The sequence below is a fragment of the Rattus norvegicus genome, chromosome X (assembly GCF_036323735.1).
Source record: "Rattus norvegicus strain BN/NHsdMcwi chromosome X, GRCr8, whole genome shotgun sequence".
Classification (NCBI taxonomy): Eukaryota; Metazoa; Chordata; class Mammalia; order Rodentia; family Muridae; genus Rattus; species Rattus norvegicus.
In genome coordinates this window covers 157,203,728-157,216,819 of record NC_086039.1, presented here as the reverse complement: position 1 = coordinate 157,216,819, position 13,092 = coordinate 157,203,728, and the positions used below count along the sequence as shown (strand labels likewise).

Below are 13,092 nucleotides of genomic sequence, written 5' to 3'. Positions count from 1 at the left end.
CTGAGAGGAGGGGTGGAGCTCAGCCTTGCTTATTGGGACAGGAAAGTTGTCTGTGGGGCCGGCCCCTTTGGGTGGATCTGGAAACCGGCTTCCTCTTCTCCCACCACCCCCACCCCTCCGGACCCAACTGCACGTCCTCATCCTTCCCTGGCTGGCGAGGCGATTCTGTGGAGTAGAGTTTTATTGGCTGAGGCAAGCGTCGGGGCCGACCTGGTCTGTGGAGGTATGGGAATCCTGCCGGTAGGGAAAGGGGGGAGGTTCTCTCTAACTGGGAAAGGACTTCAAAAGGGAAGGGAATTTCCCGGCCAATTAAGGCTGGCATAGGGATTGAGCTGAGGCCAGAAACAGTTATTCTTTCTGGTTCATTTTTTTTTTCCGGAGCTGAGGACCGAACACAGGGCCTTGCGCTTGCTAGGCAAGCGCTCTACCACTGAGCTAAATCCCCAGCCCTTTCTGTTTCATTCTTAAGAGTCCTAGTGGTCTCAGTCTCCAAATGTAGCTTGGCCAGTGCAGAGCTGTACCAGTGCTCACATGTATTCCAAAAGAGACACCAGCGCAAGAAGACCAAAATAAGTATGAGTGACAGAGCAGGTGGCCAGAGAGAAACAAATATCAAGTCAAGCCAGGAAGATTCTGTGACAGAAACACTAAGATGTGCAGAAACAGGAAGACAGAACAACCCATCCAGATAGGAAGAAACTAACAGAGAGGAGAAAGGGATGGTGTGACTGAGAAAAACAAGCAGATAGAAGCAGGCCCCAGGCTTCAAGAATGTGACATGGGCAGGAAGCATGGTAAAGAGCTGAGCTCAAAAAATATGGTAAGGTAGAGGTGAGTTTGAGACAAAGATAAACCTGAGACAGCCAGCCTGGAACTACATAGTGAGTCCTAGGCCAGCCCTGATTATAAACTGAGACATATATATGACACAAGCAAATGAAAAAGAAAGAAAAAGGAAAAAAGAAAGCACATAAGATGTGACATATAGAGAGAGAGGTGCTGGTGTAATGGCTCATCAGATAAGGACATTTGCTGCCAAACATTTTGGCCTGAATTTGATCCCTCTTGGTGGAAGGATAAACATACTCCACATGGACCCATGCACATATCTAAACATACAGAAACACATACAAATAAATGTGGAAAAAATTAAGAAAAAAAGAAATGCCTGAAGAGGTTCATGTCTTAGTTTATAATATGGATAGGACAAACTGGACCTTCCTGAATCTGGAATTATCTATGCCCAAGCTAGGAATAGGACCTATGTGGAAAATGGCGCACAGCAGTTTGTTTGTTTGTTTGTTTGTTTGTTTGTTTGAGACAGGGTTTCTCCATGTATCCCTGGCTGTCCTAGAACTCACTCTGTAGACCAGCTGGCCTGGAACTCAGAGATCCACCTGCCTCTGCCTCCAAATCACTGGGACTAAAGGCGTGTGCCACCACTTAGCAGTACTCAATTAACTTAAAAGAATAATGACCTCATTCCTATTGTTAGTGGAAATATAAAATGGCACAACAGCTATGGAAAAGTTTGGTGTACCTTACAAATTAAAAATAGAATTTTCATATGAATTAGCTGTTCTGCTTCAGGAAACAAAGGTGCTTGAGTTTTTCAAAATTGATAAACTGGAGTGTGATTTGGTTGGTACAGTGCTTGCCCAATTATGAGGCTTATATAGTATAACCCTCCCTACATAGCTAATATATGAGGCCCTGGGTTTTTATCTCCAGCACTGCATGAACCAGGCTTGGTGGTATACACTTGTAATTCCAGTTTGGGTAAAGTAGAGGCAGGAGGATCAGAAGTTCAAGGTCAGTTTGCCACACCCAAAAAAAAAAATTACAGGGTTAGGACTATAGCTTAGTGGTAGAGCATGTCATTAGCATATATAAGGCCCCATCTTCAATCCCCAGTATACACATTAAAACATAAATAAATAACTATAAGAGTTCAAGTAGTGGATATACCTTAATGCTGATGGACAAAGTATTTCTAAGCATAGACTGGAATATTAATCATCCTTAAGAAGGAAGAGGGCAGCCAGGCTTGGTGGTGAATGCCTTTTATCCCAGTACTTGGGAGACAGACGCACCTGAGTCTCTGAGTTCAAGGCCAGCATGGTCTATAGAGTAAGTTCCAGGACAGCCGAGGATACACAGAGAAGAGAAACCCTGTCTTGGAAAACAAAAACAAGCAAACAAACAAACAAAAACTGAAAGAAAGGAAGAAGAAAGGCTGGAGAGATTTCTCAGCAGTGTTTACTGCTCTTGCAGAGGATCTGAATTTGGTTCCTAGTACCTGCATTGGGTTGCTCACATCTTTCTATAACTGTAGATTAAGAGGGATCTGATGTGTGTGTGTGTGTGTGTGTGTGTGTGTGTGTGTGTGGTGTCTTTGAAGCTACCTTCACTCATATGAACATACTCACATACAGACACATATACATAATTGAAGGTGAAATATATTTTTTTAAATAATGGAAGAGAATTTCTGGGCTGACAAGATATGTAAGTGGGCCTGCATGGCCTTGGGCATCTTCATGTACATAGACCTACACATTCATACACATAATTAAAAATAAAACCTAAGAAAGGTTTAGACTTTTTAAAAAAGATAATTTTGACATGTTATACAACAAGAATAAACCATGAGGACATGATACTCAATAATAAGACAGTCACAGAAAGACAACTGTGTTCTACTTTTATGATGACAAAATGACAAATGCAGAAGCAGAGGTACAATGGTGTTTGTGGGGTTTTTTCTTTTTTTTTTCACAGTCCACAGAGGCTTTTTATTTATGCTTTACATTAAAAAAAATCCCAGGATTTTTCCTCCTGTATGTCTTTGTCTTGCCTCTTCATGATCCTTGATGCCAGCTGAGGTTGTCAACACAATGAAACCAAACTGCTGTGATGGGAGCAGATTGTTCTGCTATTTCTCTAGGTCTTTGAGTTGAACATCAAATCTAGGGCTTATAACTCCACACTTGTTCAACCTTCCTGTGAGGTTCACAACAATCTTCCCAGCTCTGTGATCATCAGTGATCTTGAACTCACCCATGTGTCCATGCTTCATCACAGTTAAGAACCAAATGGTGACTTTAGAACACGGCCTGATGAGGACCTGGCATTTGCCTTTCTTCTCAGCATTGTTGATGTTCTTGAGAGCATCTGCCAGAACATTCATTCACACCATGGTGACGGTGAGAGAAGATGGCAGAAAGAGCGGGTTTTTTTTTTCCTGACTATCACAAAAGTTATAGCAAAACGTTTCATATAACAATGTGTATGACCTGGCTCTTTCTGGACTCTTCTGCTGAAGAGCTATTGTTTTGATGCTTTCCAAGGCTTCTAACATAATAATGCTATTTCCTTATATGACCACCATCTGATGTTATTTTGCTGCCTACTAGTTGCCATCTTCACATATTCGTCAGTCACAAGATTCATAAAGGGATCAAAGCCCTACAGTATTCCTTGTACATATCTGTCTCCATTTAACTTCAATGATAACTTCTTTTCCATAAATGTCTTCAGTTCCAGAGAGTGGGCCTTGTGCATGGTGACTGTGCTTGTGTCACTATATAACTATATAACTATATAGCAGGTATCACTATATAACTGAAGAATACCTTAAATTTGTGAACTTCTTGCCTTCACCTCCCAGATGCTGGGATTACAAAAGAATGCCACCACCCCTAGTATTTTTTTAGTTTTTGAAAGACAGAATCTGGACTGGAGAGAAGTCTCAGAGGTTAAGAGCACTGACTGCTCTTCCAGAAGTTCTGAGTTCAAATCCCAGCAACCACAAGGTGGCTCACAACCATCTGTAATGAGATCTGATGCTCTCTTCTGGTCTGGTGTGTCTGAAGACAGCTACAGTGTACTTATATCTAATAAATACATCTTTAAAAAAAAGAAAGAAAGACAGAATCTCAGGACTGGGCAGTATCTAGTAGCAGAGTGCTTCTCTACCATACCTAGAAAGATAAAGACTATTGAGTTCAAGCCTCAGTACAGAAAAGGAGAGAGGAAAAGAGGGAGAGAGAGAAGAGGAGAGGGAGAGAGACAGAGAGACAGAGAGACAGACAGATTGGTTCTCTAGGTTTGGTGGCATATACCTATAATCCCAGTACTTGGATGGTGGAAGGAATCTCAAGGGTTTGAGGTCATCCTAAGCTACATAGACAAGTTTGAGGCCACACTAAGATGTACCAGTCCCTGTCTCAAAAGGGGAAGTGTAAGTAAAACATACAGAAAAGAATGAGTCATCCAGGCATGGTGATTATGAACTCATGTAATACTAGCACTTAGGAGGCTGACAGGAGAATTGCTCCAAGTTTGAGACCTGTGCTGTGCTACAGTGCAAGATTGTGTTTCAAAAAACATGCAGAGGGCTGGAGTGGTAGCCCAGTGGTTTAGAGCACTGGCTGCTCTTCCAGAGGTTCTGAGTTCAAATCCCAGCAACCGCATGGTGGCTCACAACCATCTGTAATGAGATCTGACGCCCTCTTCTGGTGTGTCTGAAGACCACATTTATTATAATAAATAAATGAATGAATGAATGAATGAATGAATAAATAAATAATAAAAAAAAAACAAGCAGAGGGCCTGGGGGCAGTCAATAAAGCATGCATGTAAAAAGCCAGGCATGGTGAAATGTTCTTGTAATTTCAGCACTAGGGAGGCAGAGACAAGCAGATCCCTAAGGCTCAATAGCTAGCCAAATTTCATGAGTTCCATCCAGTGAGTCCAACCAGGGGTTGTTGGCTCCTGGGGTTGACCTCTGACCTCCAAATGTTCACACACATAAATGTACATGCAGTCATGCATATATACATATACACATATTAAAAAATAGGCTGAAAGGCAAAACATAGACAGATAGATTTTGTTGCTGGGACTGACCCTGTATGAACTCCTGACCTTAATCTTGGCAAAGAAGTTATACTTACTGAGTACACAATTTCACCTGGGGAAGATGAAAAAGTTTTATGGATCTAGGCTAATAATAGTTGTACTTCTGGCTATTTAAGTTCTTAAAAGTCTGAGATGATTTTATGCCACAGCACATGTATTTTATTAGGTGGTCAAGCTCTGTGTGCAGAAGTTGAAATACATCCCAGGAAGAGATTCAAGAAATGTTCAGTGCCAACAGCAGGGAGAACACCAATTAGCTGAGATCAGCTGCAGTGCCAATGCCCTCTGGACAGCCTGTATTCCCTAGGAGGGTTCCTGATGCATACATAGCAATGCGTGGCCTTGTCGTGGCTTCACTGCTCATTCTCCTGGTTGGTGGGACTGATGCCTTTCGTATCTGTGCCTTCAATGCCCACAGACTGACACTGACCAAGGTAATCAAGGAATCAGTGATGGATACCTTAGTTCAGGTAAGTTCATTGTTTCAGAAATTTGTGTCCATAAGGACCCTGACCAAAAGCTCCCAGCCCTGCCAACTGTAAAAGGAGAGGACATCTGGAAATGTGAATGTACAGATGTGAAAAGCCTTTCAACCATCATTTAATTACCAACTTCCTCCTCTAAAAATGGGTAAGGTGTAATGGAATGATATTGTTTGTTCTCCTGAGTTTATCCGAGTTTCACTGCTGTCTACAGCCACTCTGGTACCAATCTTTACATATACAAGCTCCTCCATGGTGACACCTTTGAATTGAGTGGGTATTCCTGATTCCCTGCAGATCCTAGCCCGATGTGATATCATGGTGCTTCAGGAGGTAGTAGATTCTTCCCAGAATACTGTCCTCTTTCTACTTCAAAAACTTCAAAGGTAAAGAGGGACCTTTTCAATCTAATCTGCATTCTATCTAGAGCCTCAAGAGCCCTAACTCTGGGTTTGTTTCCTGGTATATTTGGCAGTTCCAAGAGTTATAGCTTCCTAAACAGCTCATTGCTGGGCCGCAGCACATACAAGGAAAAGTATGTGTATATCTACAGGTGAGCACAGGGGTCAAGAATTCTATCCATATCACAACAATTCTAGGGGGTGGTCTGAAGACTCAGTTATTCTATTCAAGAAGCTAAATAAGGTAGATGAATTACTGGAGCCCATGAGTTTAAGACCAATTGGGTTATAATGAAAATGGATCTCAAAAAAAAAAAAAACTTATAAAAGTGAGATGAAGAGATGGCTTAGTGGTTAAGAGCGCTTGCTGATCTTCCAGAAGACTAAGGTTTTATTCCCAGCACCCATGCAACAGCATACAACCATCATTAATTCCAGTTCCAGAAGGTCTGACACCCTCTTCTGGCCTCTACACACCAATGGTCCTCTAACATACATGCAGCAGAAACACTCACACACATAAAATAAAAATAAATCTCTAAGCCAAGAGAAGTGGTGGCATACACCTTCAATTCTAGCACTCAAGAGGCATGGGCAGGCAGATCTTTGTTCAGCCTAGTCTACAAATCAAGTTTAAGGACAGACAGGATTCTCTTATGCAGAGAAACCCTGCTCGAAAAGAAAAGAAGCAAACAAAAACGAAAACACAAGACACAGTCACAGAATGAACTGAGCAGGGCTCATAGAGAATCACAGAGACTGAAGTGATAATGATAATCACAGACCCTTTATGGGTCTGAGCTATGTTCTCTGCATATACCTCATGGTTGTGTAGCTATGGAACTCCTAATTCCTTTTGCCCCTTTCCTACTACTGGGTTGCCTAGTCAGCCTTGATAGGAGGGAGTGTGCCTAGTTGTAAATTATTATAGCATCTTTGCTTGATATTTCTGGGAGGCCTGCTTTTTTTGTTGTTTGTTTGTTCTTGAAGGGAAATGGAGGAGTGGATCTGGAGGAGAGGAGTGGAGGGGGGAGAAACTGAGGTCAGTATGTAATGTATAAGAAAAAAGAAAACAAAGATTTTAAAAAACAACAAAAACAGTTCTAGGGAGCTGGAGGCATAACTCAGTGACAGGGTGCAAACTTATCCCCAGTGATAAATGAAAAATTCCAAGTTAGGTGTGGTATCCCATGCCATTAATCCCAGCACTCAGAGGCAGAGACAGGTGGATCTCTGAGTTTGAAGTCAGCATAGTTTTTGGAGTTCCAGGAAAGCCAGGGCTACACAAAGAGAAACCCTGTCAGAGAGGGAGAGAAGGAAAGAGAATGTTAGTTCCAGGACAGCCAGGGCTATATAATAGAACTTTTCTTTAAAAAAAAAAATAGAAGGAATAAGAAAAGAAAAAACAGAAGTTCTAGAAAAAAATGGCTTTGCCCACATGAAATTGGCAGAACAAGGAGCCAGGAGTCTTCCTCTTTGAGAACTAGCTCTGCGATTTTTATATAAGATATGGGGTCACTACTTCCTACCTCTTCATCTTCCCAGGTCTGACAAGACACAGGTCCTAAATTTCTACCAGTATAATGACACAGAAGACATTTTTGCCCGAGAACCATTTGTGGCCCAGTTCACCCTCCCTAGCAAAAGTAAGAGGGGGAAGAAGTCTGGCCCTGGTACAAGGAAATGGGAGGGGGATGTGGTTGGTTCTCCTGTGGGTTGGTTCCTGGAGGAACTAGAGGTGGACGTGTAGAAGGGCTGGCAGCTGTGACAGCCTCACCTTCCTGGGCCTTGCAGTCCTTCCAAGTGTGGTGCTTGTTCCTCTCCACACCACTCCCAAAGATGTAGAGAAGGAGCTCAATGCCCTATATGATGTGTTTCTGGATGTCTCCCAGCGCTGGCAGAATGAGGTAGGGGTAATAGCTTTCATGGGAGAGGGGATGGTGGGACTGCCCTTTGGCAAGACTTAACAGCTTGTCTCATCTTTAGAATGTGATTCTGCTTGGAGACTTCAATGCAGACTGTGCATCACTGGCAAAGAAACGTCTGAACAGCCTGCTACTCAGGACTAAGGCAGGCTTCCACTGGGTGATTCCTGATGGGGAGGACACTACAGTGCGGGCCAGCACTAACTGTACCTATGACCGAATTGTGATGCATGGGCAGGGTTGCCAGAAGCTGCTGAAGGCTGCAGCTACCTTTGACTTCCCCAGGAGGTTTCAGCTGACTGAGGAAGAGGTAGAGAAACTGGGTTGGCACAAGAGTGAGGGCAGAATTGTGGAGGTGAGCTCAGCCACAGACACGGAACGTTTTGTTCTCTTAGGCTCTTCGCGTCAGTGACCATTATCCTGTGGAAGTGGAACTGAACAAGGCAGCTCAGGGTATCCCACCCCACTGTTTGTCCACTCTACTGCTGCTGTCACTATCTCAGCTGGGCTAGATAGCCATTGACTTGATTGACCACCACTGGTAGTCTCCTGAAGCAAGACCTGAAAGTCAACTACAGCTTTTTTAATGTAGTTTCTGCTGCTTGCTATCCTAGGTAAGCCAGTGCTGGTAGTATAAGTCTGCTCTCTTGCCTGATAATCCAGTGACAAAGGAGGCTACAGTAGGAATGGGCTCAGATGATACTTAAGAGATTTCTGCAACTCACACTGAGTCCACACTGAAAAAAAAAAAAAACTAGGAAAAACATCCCCTAGGCTTGCTTCAAAATTCTTATGTCCACATCTTCATGCACTGGTATTACATTTAAAATGTTCAATAAAACCACCAATTTTAACCTTTTGCGTGTATGCTTACTTCACTAAGTTGTCACAAACTTCATGGTATTTAAGAATCAGAAATAGGGGGTTGGGGATTTAGCTCAGTGGTAAAGCGCTTGCCTAGCAAGCGCAAGGTCCTGGGTTCAGTCCCCAGCTCTGGAAAAAAAAAAAACAGAAAAAGAATCAGAAACAAATACATAAGCAGATTTGATGTGAGATTTATTATTGAACATGATTTGATAGGGTATAGGAGAGCACTGTGGAAGCCTTCAGGAATGCAGGGCTCTCCACTTGTCAAGAGGACCACGATTGGGGATATATTTGACACCACAGCCATCAGGAATGAGCCGCTTCTCAGCAACCATGTCTTCAAATTCATCTGCATTGAACTTGGTAAAACCCCATTTCTTTGAGATGTGGATCTAGAAGGAAATGAAAAATAACAAACTCAGCAAGGAGTACCAGAGCAAGAAAGCAGAACTTAAATAAATACCACCACCTACCTTCTGGCGGCCAGGGAACTTGAACTTGGCCCTGCGCAGAGCCTCAATCACATGTTCCTTATTCTGCAGCTTGGTTCGGATAGACATGATGACTTGGCCAATGTGAACCCTGGCTACTGTGCCCTGGGGCTTCCCAAAGGCACCACGCATACCTGTCTGGAGCCTAGATCAGGGACAGCAATTATGATCAGACACTTGATTATTCAACTGCCAGAAAACTGTTTCCAAGGTCCCTTGAGGTAACCCATATAGACAATAGGCTACATACACTACCAAGGAGGCTGCTGTTTGCAACCATTGCACACCAAAGTCCCCATGGGGAAAGGGACTTGATCGGCTTAATTAGCTGCACAAAAACAAAACAAAAAATCCTCAAAATACTGTAAGACAGTGGTATTCTTTAATAACCTCAGAGGCAGAGGCAGGCAAATCTCAGGGTTCAAGATCAGCCTGGTCTACACAGAACCCCAGAACAGCCAGGGCTACACAAAGAAACCCTGTCTCAAAAACTTACTTGATTCCAACAGCTTACCTGTCAGCCCCAGCACAGGACAACATCTTGTTGATACGGATGACATGGAAAGGGTGGAGCCTCACCCGGATATGAAAGCCATCCTTGCCACAACTCTTTACCATGTATTTGTTGGCACAAATACGGGCAGCCTCCAGTGCTGAATGGGGAAACAATAGCAGTGAAACAGCATGCCATAGAAGTAGGACTGAGTAGTCATGTAATCGGGTAAATTACAATATACAACCACGTAAAGAGTGTACACAGAATAAAGTACCAATTAAAAAAGGGGTCTTACAAAAAAAAAAAAAAAAAGGGGGGGTCTTACCTTCAGAAGAGAGTTGTTCATATTCATCTGACACCATGTGGCCACAAAGTGGGAATTCATCCACTTTTGCTTTCTTCCGTCCCAAGTCAAAGATGCGGATCTTAGCATCTGAAAAACACGTGGTATGAGTGCCCAAGTGGGAACTAGACAAGAACACTGACCCAGTTTGCAGTTTGTCATTACTTACCAGGGACACCACGACAGAAACGAGACTTTGGGTATGGCTTGTTCTTACAATAGCGATAACTACAGGAGGAAGGAAACTCAGATGTAATTAAGGATGACAACAGGATTAAACCAGCTCTGAATTTAGTCTCCGTGAAGGGAAACTGATTCTAAGGAAACTATTAAGCAGATTACATAAAATTACAAAACAACAAAGAAATCAAGAACCAAGTTCACCCTCTAACCAGAGTAAGGTGAGATAACACAATTTTCAGAGCATGTGACAGAATATCCGCCTTAGCCATGTGAGGAGAATATGGCGCCCTCTTCAGGACACGCAGCTAGGCGGCGCTTATTGACTGGTCAGCCCATGGTGTCCGGTTAAAACCAGAGCTCAAGGCCGGGAAATAAAGATGGACACAAAAGTCATCAAGAAGTATGGTATGGTAGGCTTTGTGAAAAGGCTTATTTGCGAGGCAGTGGGGTTGGATGCATACACACAGGCTTCTAGTTCTACTCAAGCGCTTTAACTAGTTCTTGGTAAAGCCACGCACAGCCTCAACAAGACAAAGCTCCCAGTAAAGTATTAAAGACCCGGGGTGAGGATTTACTTCAGGGTCACTGAGTAGCGGAGAGTCCACCCATAAAAGTCTTTTGAAAGAAGTGCAAATTTTCCTCCGTTTTCACAGTAGGAAAATTGTATGGGTTCAACACTCACCACCGGGCGGGGCGGCGGCCCATGATGACAACTAGGATCGTCGATGGCTGTAATGAAATAGTCAAAGTAAGAATACAGACACAGAATAAGTGTAAAAGTCCCAAAGGAAAAAAAAATTATGAGACCACTGTAAACGACTAAGGAACTGAGCACACTCACCGCGCCAGAGGAAAAGAGACGCTCCCACGCCTGCGCATGCCTTATATAGGCGGCCTATCTTCCAGTATAAGAACCATAGAGTCCCAGCCAAGGGGTGGTGTCGACGCTCTATCAGACACTAAAATCATAGATGCGGCGGTGCTCTGCGCATGTGTACCAGGCGGGACCGAAACATACACGGACCCTATTGGTGACTGAATACCGGAATAGGGAGCCGCATGCTGGCGAATGGGGTTTCGACACATCGGCAAGAGAAATCAGCTTCCGCCTGGCCATTTTGGGCGGGGAGCCATTGACAGGTTTTGCTATAAGGAATGACTACCAATATTCTGAGACTTGAAAAGAGAAGACTTTCTCAGTGGAACTGGACGGTCACGGAGGTGTTCCCTTGCTTACAGGGCTCTAGATTATTGGTTCAGGGCTTCCTCAAGTCTAGAGGAAATGGCGCGAACGCTCTATGGTAGGGACTCAGAAGTTCTTTTGTCACCTGGGAGATTGGAGACCCACCCACAAAGCTCCTACCCGCATCGAAGAGCCAACAAAGAGCACCATGATAGGCGCTTGATTGAGTTCAAGAGACCAATTAAGGGCTGGGGATTTAGCTCAGTGGTAGAGCGCTTACCTAGGAAGCGCAAGGCCCTGGGTTCGGTCCCCAGCTCCGAAAAAAAGAACCAAAAAAAAAAAAAAAAAAAAGAGACCAATTAAAATCTTCCGTAGGAGATCGCGGTCCTTTTCACTAGTTGGGCCCGCCCCACTCTTAATTCTTGGGTAAAGATGTGTTCTTAGGGAGATTGGAGACTGGACAAAGATGATGGCGACATCACTACTTCCTGCTGGCCAGAGGAGGGTCACAATGCCTTGTGCCACGCCCTAGTAGGAGAGTCCGAGTTCCTTTGCTCCAGGTTCCAAAAGAAAAACAAGCTGTAGCTCACCCTTTTACTATGAAGAATTCAAAAATGTACACTTGGATGAGTCTGGGAGGATTGGCAGCTAACCACTAACTACTCTCCCATATAAGGTTACAATCTAGGGAGACACCAGAAAGGGAATACTGTTTTGACCTAGGAGCACGTGTCTGAGCATCATCAATCACTCAGATTCTTTGAATTCGTGGGTCCACTGTCACTTTAGGGAGACATGATAGGGACAGCACTGTAGAGAAAGCCATTAGTTTTTCTATTCGTATAGGGACCAGGAGACTTCCCTCCCTAAGGTTCCTGTGGTGCAGCTCCATGGGCCCAGCTCGTTCCAACACATTTAAGATTCCCAGCCACAACCTATATCTACTAATTTGCTTCTGCCAAATTGCTTCCTTGTGACACTTATACAGCTCCTGTAGGCTTCTGCACAGCAGTAGTCTATACCCACATATTGCCATCTATCCCCAGAAGACAGCTCTGTCCTGACAGTCCTCTTGCCCTGATTGGTATTTGTGTAGATGTAGAGGTGGTTGTTTCTTTAGGTGGAAAGTGATAGGGGTTGGGGATTTAGCTCAGTGGTAGAGCGCTTGCCTAGCAACCACAGGCCCTGGGTTCGGTCCCCAGCTCTGAACAAAAAAAAAAGTGATAAATGAGAATCTAGGGTTTGTTTGGTTTTTGTTTTGTTTTGTTTTTGCTTTTTGGTGGCTTTGGCTGGCCTGACCAGAATGACATCAGAGCATACAGATTCTGATTCTGATTCCACAATACTAAAATTAAAGATATGTGCCACCACACCCTGCCTGGACATAACATCTTACTACTGTTGGAAGAAATGATCTCTCAGTTACCTACAGATAATCAAGCTTTTTCCTTTTCCCTTTTCATTCTTCTGCAACTCAATCTGGGCATTGCTTAGCTTAGGTTCACTCAGGACCCTCTCCATGAATGGCACTTCTCATCTCTGACATTTTATGTTTTAGATTTATTTTAAACATTTAAACATATTTTGACCACTTTTTCAATTAAACATTTATTTCTTGAGTCAGGATCTAACTGTGTCGCCCTGGGTGACCTAAAACTCACTATGTAGATCAGGATGGCCTCCATCTGACAAGAGATCTACCTGCCTATATGTGCAGAGTATTGGGATCAAAGACCTGTGTCACCACAGCCAACCATGTACTTATATTCATATGAGTGTTTTGCATGCATGCACGTAA

At 43.6% G+C, this 13,092-nt stretch overlaps 2 protein-coding genes, 1 non-coding gene and 1 pseudogene across 9 annotated transcripts; 1 reads left to right on the top strand and 3 right to left on the bottom strand.

The window, feature by feature from the left end:
* Window positions 1-7: 7 nt before the first annotated feature.
* Dnase1l1 (deoxyribonuclease 1-like 1) lies at window positions 8-8,590 on the top strand. Of its 7 annotated transcripts, none has more exons than XM_039099925.2 (8): window positions 40-223; window positions 5,090-5,357; window positions 5,703-5,791; window positions 5,881-5,958; window positions 7,352-7,452; window positions 7,601-7,713; window positions 7,793-8,041; window positions 8,127-8,585. In XM_039099925.2, the coding sequence occupies exons 2-8, from the start codon at window positions 5,202-5,204 to the stop codon at window positions 8,241-8,243; spliced, it is 903 nt and encodes a 300-aa protein (XP_038955853.1). In that variant the 5' UTR covers window positions 40-223; window positions 5,090-5,201; the 3' UTR covers window positions 8,244-8,585. The 7 variants fall into 7 exon arrangements, with proteins under 7 accessions (XP_006229664.1, XP_038955854.1, XP_038955853.1 ...); NM_001014223.3 differs by having other exon boundaries at window positions 109-223; window positions 5,090-5,393; window positions 8,127-8,590; XM_006229602.4 differs by lacking the exon at window positions 5,881-5,958 and having other exon boundaries at window positions 8-223; window positions 5,090-5,393.
* On the bottom strand, window positions 1,287-5,090 carry Snrpg-ps4 (small nuclear ribonucleoprotein polypeptide G, pseudogene 4; annotated as a pseudogene).
* Window positions 8,591-8,762: 172 nt separating the features above from the next.
* Rpl10 (ribosomal protein L10) lies at window positions 8,763-10,970 on the bottom strand. The gene is made up of 7 exons (NM_031100.3): window positions 10,953-10,970; window positions 10,794-10,840; window positions 10,098-10,156; window positions 9,911-10,018; window positions 9,604-9,742; window positions 9,072-9,234; window positions 8,763-8,990 (listed from the first exon to the last, which is right to left on the bottom strand). Exons 2-7 carry the CDS (start codon window positions 10,814-10,816, stop codon window positions 8,838-8,840), a joined length of 645 nt encoding a protein of 214 aa, NP_112362.1. The 5' UTR covers window positions 10,817-10,840; window positions 10,953-10,970; the 3' UTR covers window positions 8,763-8,837.
* Window positions 9,288-9,423, bottom strand: LOC120099441 (small nucleolar RNA SNORA70). Its single transcript, XR_005498622.1, has one exon. It is a non-coding gene; the product is annotated as a small nucleolar RNA SNORA70 (small nucleolar RNA).
* Window positions 10,971-13,092: the final 2,122 nt, after the last annotated feature.

Excerpts from the sequence above, each read along its gene's own strand:
- Rpl10 (NM_031100.3), bottom strand. The coding sequence starts at position 10,816 with ATGGGCCGCCGCCCCGCCCGGTG. Across the intron at positions 10,157-10,793 it reads GGCCGCCGCCCCGCCCGGTG|TTATCGCTATTGTAAGAACA; the intron begins GTGAGTGTTGAA and ends TTCCTCCTGTAG. Across the intron at positions 9,743-9,910 it reads TGAACAACTCTCTTCTGAAG|CACTGGAGGCTGCCCGTATT; the intron begins GTAAGACCCCCC and ends TTCCCCATTCAG.
- Dnase1l1 (NM_001014223.3), top strand. The coding sequence starts at position 5,202 with ATGCCCTCTGGACAGCCTGTATTCCCTAGGAGGGTTCCTGATGCATAC. Across the intron at positions 7,453-7,600 it reads GTTCACCCTCCCTAGCAAAA|TCCTTCCAAGTGTGGTGCTT; the intron begins GTAAGAGGGGGA and ends TGGGCCTTGCAG. Across the intron at positions 8,042-8,126 it reads TTCAGCTGACTGAGGAAGAG|GCTCTTCGCGTCAGTGACCA; the intron begins GTAGAGAAACTG and ends TTGTTCTCTTAG.